The sequence below is a fragment of the Canis aureus genome, chromosome 12 (genome assembly GCF_053574225.1).
Source record: "Canis aureus isolate CA01 chromosome 12, VMU_Caureus_v.1.0, whole genome shotgun sequence".
NCBI classification, from domain to species: Eukaryota; Metazoa; Chordata; class Mammalia; order Carnivora; family Canidae; genus Canis; species Canis aureus.
The window spans coordinates 33,597,796-33,612,495 of record NC_135622.1 but is presented as its reverse complement, the minus strand read 5'-3'; the positions used below and the strand labels follow the sequence as shown (position 1 = coordinate 33,612,495).

The 14,700-nt window shown below is 32.2% G+C and overlaps 1 protein-coding gene across 6 annotated transcripts in view; it reads right to left on the bottom strand.

Annotated features, from left to right (window-relative positions):
* Positions 1 to 14,700, bottom strand: part of MAP4K3 (mitogen-activated protein kinase kinase kinase kinase 3) — a 187,513-nt gene that overhangs the window by 29,844 nt on the left and 142,969 nt on the right. For 4 of the 6 annotated variants that reach the window (XR_013349392.1, XM_077843521.1, XM_077843523.1 and 1 more), the window contains 8 exons: positions 14,463 to 14,521; positions 12,807 to 12,839; positions 8,844 to 8,882; positions 8,557 to 8,610; positions 6,457 to 6,499; positions 4,667 to 4,826; positions 3,717 to 3,829; positions 774 to 815 (listed from right to left, as the gene is read on the bottom strand). Coding sequence is in view for 5 of the 6 variants with exons in the window: in XM_077843521.1 (XP_077699647.1) it covers positions 774 to 815; positions 3,717 to 3,829; positions 4,667 to 4,826; positions 6,457 to 6,499; positions 8,557 to 8,610; positions 8,844 to 8,882; positions 12,807 to 12,839; positions 14,463 to 14,521 (543 nt within the window). In the remaining variant the exon portion in view is untranslated. The remainder of the gene's footprint in view (positions 1 to 773; positions 816 to 3,716; positions 3,830 to 4,666; positions 4,827 to 6,456; positions 6,500 to 8,556; positions 8,611 to 8,843; positions 8,883 to 12,806; positions 12,840 to 14,462; positions 14,522 to 14,700) is intronic. The other 2 variants (XM_077843522.1, XM_077843524.1) reach the window with 1 other exon arrangement.

The window sequence follows — 14,700 nt, the reverse complement described above, 5'->3', positions numbered from 1 at the left end:
GGTCAGTTAAGCGTCTGCCTGGTCTTAGGTCATGGTCCTGGGATCCAGCCCAGCATCAGGATCCCTGCTCAGCGGGGAGCCTGCTTCTCCCTCTGCCTGCTGCTCCCCTGCTTGTAGTCTCTCTCTCTGTCACAGAAAGAAAAGAAAAGAAAAGAAAAGAAAAGAAAAGAAAAGAAAAGAAAAGAAAAGAAAAGAAAAGAAAAGAAAAAAAAAGAAAAGAGAGGAGAGGAGAGGAGAGGAGAGGAGAGGAGAGGAGAGGAGAGGAGAGGAGAGGAGAAAATGCTAGGAAAAAAGTGTCATATCTACATTTTGTACTTCCTACTGTATTCATGTGCCTTTTCCACATTTTTTAAAACATATCTACAAAGATTATTAACAATTTTTGGAATAAAGGAGCTTAAAATGTATAATTTATCATAATTTTATTCTGAAAAGCTACTTTTCAGATATAACAATGTTTATTTTTTAAAAAAGACTTTACTTATTCATGAGAGATGGTGGGGGGGGTGGGGGGCAGAGACACAGGCAGAGGGAGAAGCAGGCCCCATGCAGGAAGCCTGATGCGGGACTTGATCCCGGGACTCCAGGACTAAGCCCTGGGCCAAAGGCAAGCGCTAAACCGCTGAGCCACCCAGGGATCCCCTAAATTAGCAATCTTACAGACTTTTTCAATAATAATGGAGAATCAAACAGGTAAAAAATCTAACCAAAGATAGTCAATTATCTGCCATTGTATTTAGCTTGAAAACAATCTATCTGATATTTATACTTACATGTACTTTAGGTGTTGGGGGTAGACCGTTACTAATAGGCTTCTAGAAAAAGAATACATGCATGAATACACTTTTTTTTTGTTGCTGTTTGGTGTAACAATACTGTATTTCAAACATATATATCAAAATAAAATACATGAATACTTTTTCTTTGTAAAACAAAATATAATAGGCTGAAGTTCTCTTTATTTTTTTTTTGAAGCTCTCTTTAACTCTTCTACAGTCCTGATACATGCTCCCCCAAAAAACTGGTTCAGTGTGTACCCTTCCAAACCTTTTTTCTAGACAACTATAGGTATTCATATATTTGTGTATATTCCCATTTTTGTGCATGTGTGTGTGTGCGTGTGTATATATGTGTGTGTGTGTGTGTGTGTGTATGTATATATATAAAACCCACAGAAAACACTGTTTTTGTGTGTGTTTTAGAACAAATAGTTATGTACTATTTTATCAACCTCTTTGCCTTAATGTTGGGCCTTGGACAGATCTTCGTATCAATATACACATCTGGTTCATCTGTTTTAACTGGAGCACAGTATGAACATACTTTATTTAGCTATTCCCTAATTATTAATGGATTTTTAAGTTATTTTTCATTTTTTACTGTAACAACATTGCATAACCACTCTGGTATACGTCCTACTATGCAATGTATGAATGACTTTATTAGGGTATGCTGTGAAAAGAGAAACCACTGGAACAAAAGGGCTGCACCTTTTACCCTTTGGCAGATACCGACCACTGTCCTTCTGAATGCTCATTTCATAACATACCCACCAGCAACGTTGGAGAGCGCTGGTTCCTTATGGTTTCACAGACAATGTTATCAAACTGATCAGTAAAAAATGTTTTCTCCTTAATTTGCAGGCCTCTGATTGTTAGGAAAATTGAGAATATTTAAAAACCAGTTTATTCATTATCTATATATTCTCTTCTGTGAATTGTCTTTTTCCCTCTTTTACTGAGTTATCTTTTTTCTTATCTGAGTTCTTTATATAATCTAGATTTGAATACTATATTAAACACATTACAAATGTCTTATCTAGGTCTGTAGATTATCTTAACCTTGTTTACAATGTCAACTGAAGTTTCACATTTTGATGGATTCAAATTTATCAATCACTGGTCAAAGTATACTGATAATTATAAGGAAGAGTAAAAATTGCATAACTGTTTATCTACAACATGCTCAAGAATGTGAAATATTCTTCTAAGGGGCTACATGACTTGGAGTATAAGATTTGTCCCCCACAGAAGGAAATCTCTTTGAGATTATATATTTTAAACAAATTTTATGAAAGTCTAGACTTCTCTGGAGGTTAATCTTAATATTTTAACGATGACATCCTAATTTTTTCTCAATCTAAGTCAAAAATATCTAAATGGAATGACAAAATTTAAAAACTATTGTTAATTGATATCATATAAATGATACAGATGAAATATTCTGTGTAGTACTACTTCTGTAACTACTACACAGTTTTGAAATTAAGACTATTTGAAATTTTACTTTGTAGATATGTATATGAGGATGTACAGCCTATTACGGCTACCAATTTCTGACAATTTTTTTTCATTTTGCAAATAATTTATGTACTTAGTTTTATATTGATATCCTTAAATTATGTTAGATTATCTACTTTAGCAAAACATTTTTAATTAGGAAGCTCTGAACCTTCTAACTGCCAGATTTACATTAGAAATTGACAGAACTGGCTATAAATAATTTCAAGCTGGTGAAACTGTAATCATGTTTCAATATGTCATGGATACTACTTATCTTATCATACAGTCATGGACATATTTCAGAATTACTCTTAGTTTCACTACTACAGCATAGTAATTCCTTCTAATGAAATAAGGTAACAGAGTGAATTAAAAATGCATACATAAAAAATGTATACATCTCCCAAAGGCTTTTATGCTGTACTACAGAACAGTAGGTTGTATTTCTGTACTACTACATTAACAGGGCTGCTAAAATTTAAACTGATGAAAACAAAGAGGCCCCGCTCAGTTGGAGAGACTTCATAAAAACTTATTCCTGAAGGGCATTTTATGCTTTTGTTAACATCCTACCTAAATTTCACAAATTATGATGGATAAAGCCAGTTAAATGCTTTAACTGAATATAAAAATAAAGTTTGTCATATTATGTCATGAAATCTTAAAAAAAGTTGACTATCAGATATAGTACAAAAGCCTCTAGCAATATGCTTACTACATAAAAACATAGCTATATGTGCAGAAACATTTGAAATGTACTATAAATATAATATACCATAAATATATGTGTATATTATACACAAAAAATTAAAATCTCATTAGCATCTGAATTGAGGACTTTAAGGACTTTTTAAGTATTACACTGAAAGATAAATGTTAAAATATTTTAATCTCTCAATAAAAATTATTTATGTTTTATAATTGTGTCACAGTGTTTTATCCAAATTTGTAACAGGAATAAGCTGCTAAGGTTAATTTCATCTTTCCTGAAGTGTTATTTTATATCTACTGGAAAATAATTTTTTCTCATTAAGTTTTTTTTTTTTTGAGTAGTAATACCAAGAATTATGTAATCTACAGTCAGAAATTTGTCCTGAGTAAACGTTCTAGCTTTCCTTATCTGTCCATGTCCTTTCCATAACTTTTTGAGACTGAAAAATGAACTTTTAAAGAATCAATCTCATCATAATGAGAATAATAGTTACCTGTATACAGAAGGTCACATTTTATAATACACTATTATAACAAACTGGCCACCATTCAAGTATGTCACAGCAGTTATTTTTTAAAGATTTAAGCAATCTATTATCATTATAATTAATATATTAAATACTATATTATAAAATCTATAATTGCCACAGTTTCATTAATTATAACGAAACTAACTTAACACAATGAAAAACACAAGTAGAGCTTATAAATATAAATACCTACTGGTACATCTTTCTTTTCTTTCCTTGAAGGGTTTGTGCCTCTGTGTTCATTCTGTTGTTGATATAGTGAACCATCTCGTTCTCCATTTAACTGGAAGGAGCTCACTCCATTTCCTTCAGTAAGATGTTTAAATATATTTTAAAAGGATTAATTTTCATGAAAACTTTCGTTCAGAAAATCATCAAGTAGGAAAGAAAAATAAGATCTCTCAGTTTCTGCCTTCATTTGGGATCATCCCATCAGAAATATTTAGCACTCAAGGAAAAAGTCTTATACGCATGTTCTGCTACTTAGACCTCTATTTTTCTCATACAAATTTAAATCAGGTTATATCTAAGCACATATATTGTGTAAAAGACAAAGAAATACTGAATACATAACTACTTTTAGGAAAGGGTAATCTGCAGTATGTTATCCAGGAAACTTTAGTTGTTCTTTTTTTTAAATTGCTTTTTATGCATAACATCCAAGAATATATATTAAAACAGCATCTTCTAGTATTAATTTGGAGGCAAATATCCAGTAATAGTGACAATCATTTTTCTAAAAATGATAAATAAAATAAGGAAGTTAGAGTAGTACTCTTCTCTTTTTCTAAAACACAAGTAGCCTACAACTTGTCCCTGTCTGTTCAGAATTCAGTTTCTTCTGTTGCCACCTAAGATAAATGATGAATTAGCATTCACAATTCTCCAAGAGGGAAGAGGGCTAGATACGAAATGAGAAACAAGCACATCTGAATCCCAGAATGGGTAACAGGTAATCCTGTCATATAAACACTTCAAACCATGTGGCAAAAAGCAGAAAACATCTCTACAGTCAACTGCCTTCCTTCTCCTCTCCCTCAAAGGAATTTCAAATATTCCCTTAAAAGAAGGATATCCTCCATTTTCTTTACACAGTACTAAACCCTAGTAACATACTTCTCTCACCCTTCCTTCCCCCATTACCTAAAGCAATTGGCTTTTGTGGAGGTAATCTGGGAGGTGGTGGTCTAGGTGGAACTTGGGATGGCTTTGCAGGGCTCTCTGATGTGGGACATCTCTTGATAGTTCCTTGATTATCATCCTCAGTAGAATGAGTTTCCTGTGGTATGAATATGGACTTAGGCTGAAAAAATACAGAAAAGGAAACAATGATTAAACATGAAATTACTCGTTTCATTCAAAAGGTAAAACATTAAACATTTTCTCTTACGTATTAAATACTATTATATATCAGGCTTTTAAACTGTGTTTACTAGCTAAGCTTCAAGATTATTCAACTATCTGATTATCTTACATATATCCTTAAAACGTACAATAATGGGTTTTCTCAGAAAAAAAGGCCCCTTAATTCCTTCACAAGCTTTCCTATGTAGACTTGCTAAGTAAAAATATTTTTCTTTTCTGATCTCCAATTTAAATGAGTCTCTTTTTATTTTAAGTATTCAGGCTAATCAGATTTCAGTTCTTTACAATGCTAAACTGTCTGTTTTAGATGACTCAATGTCTTTTATGTTAAAGCTTAATCTTTAAGCTAGGGCAGGAGAAGATACCAATTAAAATTTTATCATACTGGAGAATACTAACACAGCAATATGGAATGGCTAAGAAACTTTCTGTGCAGGCATTGAAAAAACCTCCGGTCAGCTGACAGTTTAGAGAATTTATAAATTCTTTTTTTTTTTTTTGATTTTTTTGAATTTTTATTTATTTATGATAGTCACACAGAGAGAGAGAGAGAGAGGTAGAGACATAGGCAGAGGGAGAAGCAGGCTCCATGCACCTGGAGCCCGACGTGGGATTCGATCCCGGGTCTCCAGGATCGCGCCCTGGGCCAAAGGCAGGCACTAAACCGCTGCGCCACCCAGGGATCCCTATACATTCTTATAAATGTGTCCCTTATTAGGAAGATTGCTTGCTGCAGCACTTATCTTTTTGAAATTCTAATGTAAAACTAAACAAGCAAGTGCAATATTATCTACCTATGTGAATCATAATTTTTTTCAAAAGTATAAAATGAAAACAAAATATAGTAGTACCACTGGATGCCAAGACTGGTCAGACTCCAATTGTCATTTATAATCCCTAATTTCAAACCTTACTACAGCTCATTTTATAACTAGTTCAATTTATTTATTTATTTATTTATTTTTAACTAGTTCAATTTTATAACTAAAATTTGCTCTGCATATAAACTTAAAAAATAAATTCATATTAGTATTACTATATTAACCCATTTTGTTTTTAAAAATACCATCAGAATAATTTTAGTATTTTATGATGCTTTTAACAAAAGGATTTTGTTGATAAAAATTTCTGAAAATTACTGTCCTATCTTATATTTTTAATGTAAAAGTACCTTCTGAGAGTTACACATCTATGATGATAAATTGCTATCCATTACTCATTCTCAGGAAATCTGTTACTAGTAGACCATACATAGATTTTGAAAGAAAAATTCTTACAAAAAATGTGAGATTTCCAATCAGATGAAATAATACTAACTCATTATTAATCATTTTCAAGTACAAATTTCTAGAACTTACTATTTAGAATAAACACTAAGTGATGAGGTAGATAACTAAAAAAAAGACAAAAATAATCACAATCATATATATCATGGTTAGTAACTTCTTCATGATTTTTTTTTTTTTTGTGGCTCCAAGTGAAAGTAAGCTACAGAGAAACAATACAGTAAGAAGTGACAGATCACTCACACACACACACACGTAATTCAAACTGAAAAACCTGCTCACCTTTGGTGGCAAAGGAGGTGGAACTTTCGCTTTCATGGTTGAACTATAAAAACATGAGAGTTTAGAATCAGAATTAAATTGTTACTAAAATATAATTAATTTTTCAAAGATATGGAGGAAAATTTGCATAAACAAGTTCCTTTTTCTGAGATTATGAGTGTTTTCCAAAGTATTCTGTGAAATGTTCAAGTTATACTGAATGACTTATTCAGAAGTAATTAAGGAGATATGCTTTCTTGGTTTCAAATTAAAACAGGAAGATAACTACAATTCCAGTTTATATCAATCAGAAGGTAATTATTATAAAAAACATAAGTGGTAATTAGGTTAGGGAAAAATAGCAAAATGATATAGTATAAAAATATATTACAAGCCTCATTTTTACTACCGTTAGATATGAAATATTTCTGATGAAGCTGATCAAAAGCTACATATATTTGCTGTAAAATTTTAGGTAGAATTTATTTGATTGAAGCTAAAATTCATTAAAATTCATTACTGGGGTTTTAGATGTACAAAAAAATTGGAAGATGAGGGAGCATAACTCTCAGATGAGGAAAGGGAGGCTGAGAGGTAAAGTGACCTGACTCAAGGTCACAGAGTAGTGAGGTACAAAGGAAAACCTATGCCTCCATCCCTCCAGCTATTAGTCAGGTGTCACTGTACTATGAAACTGCACCTTTCTTTAAAGGAAAAAGAAATCTAAAAAAACTATGTATTAGTTTCACTTCACTAAGTGAAAATATGCCCTCTTTAAAAATACACTTATATCCAATGTATGTGTTTATTTAAAACATATCAGACGAAATTTAATCAACCAAGTACAAGCTTCTTTGTAGTCATAGTAGTAATTATAGCATCTGCAAGTTACCAATTTATGACATTAAACTACAAGACGTATTTACTGTTTGTTAATTAGTTTCTTTCAAAGTTGTCATTAGCCAGTGCCTTGAACTGAATTTTGTCCACTAAAATTCCTATGTTGAAGCCCTAATACCCAATGTGATTGTATTTGGACATAGGGCTTCTAGGGTAAGGTTAAATGAGATCATCAGGGTGGGGGTCTTGATTCAACAAAGACCTTGGAAGAAGAGTAAGAGAGATCGTTCCTTTTCTCTCTCTCTGTACACATTGAGAAAAGGCTATCTGAGGATATAATAAGAAGGCAGCTGTCTACAACTCAGGAGTAGGGCCCTCCTATTCCTTAGATAAAGGAACTGAATGGGCAGTTCCTTCATCTAAAATACCCAGACTCCAGAGCGGTGACAACTTTCTGTTATTCAAGTCACTCAGTCTGTGGTATTTTCTTATGGCAGCCCAAGCTAAAACAGACTTGCTTGGTAACAAGAATACCCAAATATGTGGAAGCAGCTTTGGAACTGAGTAACAGGTAGAGGCTAGAAGAGTTCTAAAGTACATGCTAGAAATATGGATGCTAAGAGTAATTTTGGTGAGAGGTCAGAAAGAGGAAAGCTGGAGAAAAAGTTTCCATCATCTTAGAGTACAAAAATAATCATTCACAGAATGTTGGTAGAATGAGGATATTATAGGATATTCTGCTGAGATCTTAGATGGGAATGATAAACGTACTACTGTAAACAGGAGGAAAGGTGATCCCTGTTATAGAAAGGCAGACAACTTAGCTGAATTGTGCTCATATTCTAGTGTTTAGTGAAAGGTTAACTAAGGTCATAAGAGTGGGTCCCTCATTGGACAGGATTGGAGGCCTTCTAAGAAAAGGAGGAGAGATTTTTCTCTGCATATATGGACTGAGGAAAGCCCATGTGAACCTGGTGAAAAGGTAGCCATCTGCAGGCCTGAAAGAGATCTCTCATCAGGAACTAAACTGGCCAGCAGCTCGAGCCTGACTTCTGAGCCTCCAGAATTGTGAGATAAATTGTTTAAACCACCAGCCTATGGTATTTTGTTAATGCAGCTTAAGCTCACTAATATAACTAGAATAGAGAAAGAAACTGTGGTATAATCCATAATACTAAGTTACTAATGATACTAAAATTACTGGCAATATTAAGCTGTCAGATTTATGAAACCAAGCCAAATAATACCTTCTCTTTTATCAAAAACAGAAACAGAACTTACTGTTTAGATTCATCATCATCCCCTTCATCATCTTCTAAATGTGCCACATGCCCTCTAAGGACAAAGGATAATTCCACTGTCACTAAATGGACTTTAACCAAAATGGCTTAATAAGAAATTTTAGAAAATGCAAGAAGGGCTACTGCAAGACAGAATTTTATTTCTGCAGCTTTACAGGATTTAGAATTAAACAACAGTACAACTTTAGGCTATAAGATAGAGAAGGGGGCAGACTTTACTCATCTATGACGAGAAGTATTTTAAGCTTAATTAAAAATCAAAATTACCGCTGATGTAATTCTTCCTCAACAGACTTCAGAAGACTCCTTAAAAGAAAACAAAAACAAAAACAAAAAATGTGAATAAATAAGCAAAGGAATACCAAGTACATATTTTCATCACTTTAACCTTACCCACAAATTTTTAAATTACTTTTTACTACTTACTAACATCCACCACAATGATTTCTATACCATAGAACATCAAGTTATACTTAATAATATATCTCTATTTTCTGTTGCTAATGTCTTTACACATGTATTTGAAATGAACAAAATAAATCCTAATGTCTACTGAAAAATACCAATTCAAACAGAGGACAACCCACCATGAAATGTCACAATAGGACTGACACAACCATAATTGCAGGGTCATAGTCAGGGTTTTCCAGGATTCAAATTAACCTGGAACATTTTACCTGACACCTGAAATTATATTTTCTTTTTTTTAAAATAAGGAAGGTGACACACTTTAAAAAAAACATGCTCTCAGGCAATCCTACAAAATGAAACTCAACATGTTGGATCTCTGCAAAAGCATGCATGCATGTGATGTGAATACATGAATGTAGTAGCACTTTGCTTTCACAGAAGACACTCACTTACCTGAAGTATCTGTTCTCCAGTGGTGTACTGGCAAACACATTTACACTTTTGGGAGACTAAGCCTGTATCAGACCAGGTGTGAGGATTTTATCATTAGGAGCAATTTATGAAACTCTGGTATTCAGGAATGTAAGAGAGCACTCATGGCATTCCTGAGGTTCCCTTGCTTCTTTTCACTGCAAGTTCATGCAGCTTATCTCCTACATTACACTCTTCATAAAAACTCTGTAGCTTTCTTAAAGCCAATGGGATAGGGAGAAATATGGCTACCGAAAGACTGAGGTAAAAGTGAGTCCACAGAAAATTTACTTTCCTCCAAAGTTGTAAGGCAGTACCTTCTAACTATTTTCCCCCTCTGATATATATTGGAAAAACCGTCCTTAAAATTATCAAAACATAAGACCAAAGAAACTGAAAGGTACGGTTAGCTGGTATAAACAATTAACAGAATAGATTTTGGTCTTCAGATATTTTAATTAGGCCAGCTTACTAACAATGTAAGTATTAAAAAATGACAAAGCTCTAGCTCAAGTGTAAATGACATGGGAAAATAATAAATTAACTGCAAATCCTACTTTGCAGATAAATAAAATTGAGGTATGTCAATCAAATCTATCATCCTATTCACAAAGCCCCTCAAGGGCTAGCTCTAGGAAGGCAGGAGCTTCTGACTTGAAGCAGGAAAGCAAAAATGATGATGCCAGGTTATGAATCTGAGTCCTGCCTCTGCCTCTGTAAGCTGTGTGGACTTCAAGAAGTTACTCTGATTTCCCAATTCTTCAGTTTCCATATCTATAAAACAGGAATTATAACAGTATCTACATCAAAGTGTTTATCTAAAGATACACTGAATATGGGTAAAATGCTCAAAATAGTAATTTAGAATATATTTAAGTACTCAATTAGTATTTTCTTTATTATGATTGACTAAGCAATATTTCCTTAAACTAGCAATTCTCAAAATGTGGTCTAGGGATTTCTGAGTCTCCTGTAGGGGGTCTGCAAGAACAAAACTATTTTCATGATACATATGATGCGGAAAGCATTTACCTTTTGCACTCTTATTCTTTTATCGAGAATGAAACTCTGGAGTTTTCCAGAGATTACAAAATGTATGATAACACAACAGATTAGTAGCAGACATAAGAATCCAGCTGCCTTCTATTAAACCAGATATTAAAGAGATTTGCCACTTTTCTTACTATTATTTTGTTTCAGAAAAATAGCTGTTTTTCATTAAAAATGTTATTAGTGGGCCCCATCAAAATGTCTGTTGAATTACACTTACATATATAAATAATCACAATTATTTGCTGCTTCTAAGTCTCATGAGAGGAATCAAGCAGTGTAACAAGGAAGGTATCATAAAGAGGTGCCACTTAAATTGGTCCTTAATGATGAGGAACTTTTTAAAATACAAACATAAAAATGTTATTTATGATAACATGTAATGAGTATATTACTATTTTAAATAAGTCAATATTTTAAAAAGGTCTCAGTGTAAATTTCCAAAACAATAAATATTGACAGTTATAACCTATATAAACAAAAGCTCACTGGAGTCCTCAACAATTTTTAAGACTGTAAAGCGATCTTGAGACCAAAAATTGAAGAGGTGCTTCTTTAAACTATTTTACTAAGTTAAACACAGTACCCTCTGAAGTGTAGTGTGGGTTTTTATATCATTTTAAAAGCTATGAAAAACACTTTTTCATTACATTGAACAATGTTCAATAATGAACATTAATTCATTATTGTTATAACAATAGTTTTTTGGGGGGCATCTCCCAAATAATCAAATTTGAAAATAATTAAGAGGGAAATTAAAAATGTAGTTTCTTTTCAATTACCATATTTAATTGGATTTACACAGCAGTCCACTTTAAAAGAAAAAAAAAAGAATCTTCCAGGGATTGTTAGGTTCTCCAAAAATAAGAGAGAAAGGCTGAATAAGAACACAGAAAAGCAGCTAGCCTATGGCTAGGGACTCATGTAAAATTTTAATTTATTTACTTGTAAATCTCCTATATGTTATAGATATTTTGTTTATAGAATTCATGAAATTTTAGAGAAAAGTAGGATATATGATTTGCTTCTCAGGCTTTTTAAAAGAGAAAATGAAATATCGCTACATTTGCTAAGAGGTTCATTTATAGTAAATATTGTATTTTGAGTGCCCTAGAGAAAAATATGACACTGATTTAACCAACAAGATTGGGTGTTCTACAATGAACAGTATCACTATTCACTAGTTGATGTGGATTGTTCTGTTATGAAAATTTTAGAAAGTAATGAACAAAATAAAACAAAAATGATGCCCACAGATACTGAATTACTAAGTCAATCTAAACTACAAAATCTGGATGCAAGGTTAAAAATGGAACAATATTGCAATATAGATTTAATCAATAAAGTGAAGAAACTGATACAGGGAAGTAAAAAACCACAGCCAAAATATTTAGCATATTCAAATTAGGTAAGAAATTCACGCTGCTGGTTACTAAAATCTGAAATTGCCTAACTGGCTCAAAATAATCTTTTAAGTATTGTCCTGATTATATTTAAAGACAAAACAATAAAAACCTTCCTATTTCTTTAAAACCAAAGAACAGTTCTATTCACTCATATTCATATCACATTCACAATCAACAATTACTTACTGAATAAATACTACAGATAAGGGCAATTAATAAGCATTTACTAAACCCTAATTGTCCTAAATGCTTTGCAATGATTACTACATTTTACCCTTAGCACCCTACAAGGCAGGGACTATTATAATCCCCATTTTACTAGCGAAAATGGAAGTAAGTTCCTCAAAGTCACATAGCTTACAGGAAGAGACTGTTTAGACTCCAGGCCTGGCATTTATTACGACTATATATTCAATTGTGCCAGGAACTGTGTAATTCAGTTTACTCTTCATTATCTAAGACTGTAGAATAGAATTTATCTTTAGAATTTTTGCTTTACATTAAAAACAAAGTTAAAAATAAGTTTTGTTTTAAAAATGGTATTTTGTTGGTTTTAAATGATCAGAAAAGTTGATCCCAATAAGTATTTAAGAGAAAACAAAACCCAGTAAGTTAAAATACTATCAATCTACTAAGAAAAACAAAAAACCCACAAACTATCTTAGTTCCTGTTTGGTCTGGAATAGGTAGAAACCCATAAATGGAAATCTGTCTGCCTGATCACCTATGGAGAAAGCAGGAAATCCTGTGAGTTTTAAAACACTGCCTAGTCACAAGAATAAAGCAGACATATCAGTACAGTAAGAGAAGTGCTACATCCATGCTCATGTCACATGTATGTATATACCTTTACACGAAACACAGCCAAAGGTCAAACTTTTGGCCAACCTACCTTGCCAGTGATTCGTTATATAGAATACAGTTCCTTAAGCAGGGATCCAATTAATCAAAAAACGAAGGTTGGGCAAATTATTAACATTTTACCTAGCCAAAGTAACTATATACTATGAAAATGTCTAACAATTCAATTAGACAATGGGAACTAAGGAATCTGGAAAAACATTTAGTGATGGGCCATATTTTTTTTTTTTGCATTTCTGCAAGTATATAATTTAAAAATTTAAGATGAACTAAAGAAGTATAAATGAAATTTCTCCAAATTATCCATTGTCTCTTAAAATATACCAAAATTTGCCAACAAGGTCCGTAAAACCAGTGACCTTAAATTTAGAAAAAATAACATAAAAACACTTCAGAATTTTTATTTACTAACCACTATAAGACAAATTTTCTTTACTGTCCATCAATGAATCAGGACAGATTATAAATAGCACATAGTTCCTATTTAGATAAAATTTCATTTTTCTATTAAGGAAATTTTATGCTTATTTTCTATTTTAGGAAACCTAAATCAGGTAATTTTTAAAACTTCATTGTATTTAACTCAAGTTCAGTTTAAATCAAAACTGATGCCTTCCTTTCTCTAGGTTGTCATTCAAAATCTTTCCTTTGTGTTGAGAAAAGATAGTGTATTTAAACACTTCGTCAACAAAAAAGGAGAGAGACATGATATTGCATTATTTTTAAATTTGAGCTACTCATCTTTAGTCACCATTTCTCAATTGCTTAACTTAAAGTATGGATGGATGGACGTATATTTCTCTAGTTTTTAAGTGAAATCCTATGTTGAAATTTCGAGTTGTTCTGATTATCACAACAACATCTATATTGCTGGGAGATTTCGGCAATTTAAATAGTATTTCCTTACAAATTAGATTTTATAATGATAATCTATCCATGAACTCAGGAAATGAGAACCTACTGGGAAGGGCAGAGTCCTGTCCCCCGACCTTGGTGACTCAGGAGTATGAGCAACTTAACACTATTATACCTTGTAAGCTGCCTTTTCACCACAGTGCTGCATCACCCACACAGTCACTGGCATAGAAGAGGCCTTAGTAATTGTTGGATTTACTTCTTACATGAACTGATAATTCTTAAGACACTAGACACATTTTAACTATTATCTGCTTTTTGAAAAGATCTCAATGGCTATAAAGTCAGGATAAAGATTTCTACACAGTATGAATACTTCCAGCTATTTTCAGAGCCAACACACCTGGAACATGTACCAAAGCAAGTTTTATAAGGAATAAACAGGTCAACTTTAACAATAAAATAAAATAAAATAAAATCCTGAAACATATATTGTCTTCAGTTGGAATGTACTTCATTTCCTCTAACAAGTAAGATCTACAAAGTAGCTTGATATAAAAACCTTAAGGTAACTGTCCCCATTATGACAATTACTGACTAAATGATTAGCAAAGTAGCAGTGAAGAAAAGTTAAAAGCATATTAGAAAACATATCTACCAGACTAATATAATTTACTTCTGCAAATATTAAAACATACATATATTAAATATATTTATTATATATAATAAAATATACAGTAAGTATAAATACATAATATAATAAATATATTAAAATATAAAGTAACTTAATTATTCTTGAACTTAAACTTAATTTAAAAAGAACTTTACTTACTTGTTTGCACCCAAAAAGTAACTACCTTGGTGTCCTTGTCCATATTCTAGTTGTAGATCCTAACAGTATAAAATTACATATTTAGCAAAATAGTAGTATATCACAAATGATACACAAATATATATATTTTAAGAGAAACCCGACTGCAAATAAATCTGTATTGCTATATGTTCTTAAAAAAAAAAAAGGCATAGTAGGACTTCCAACAATAAAGTGTGTCAGAAGTTTGTAGTTGTGG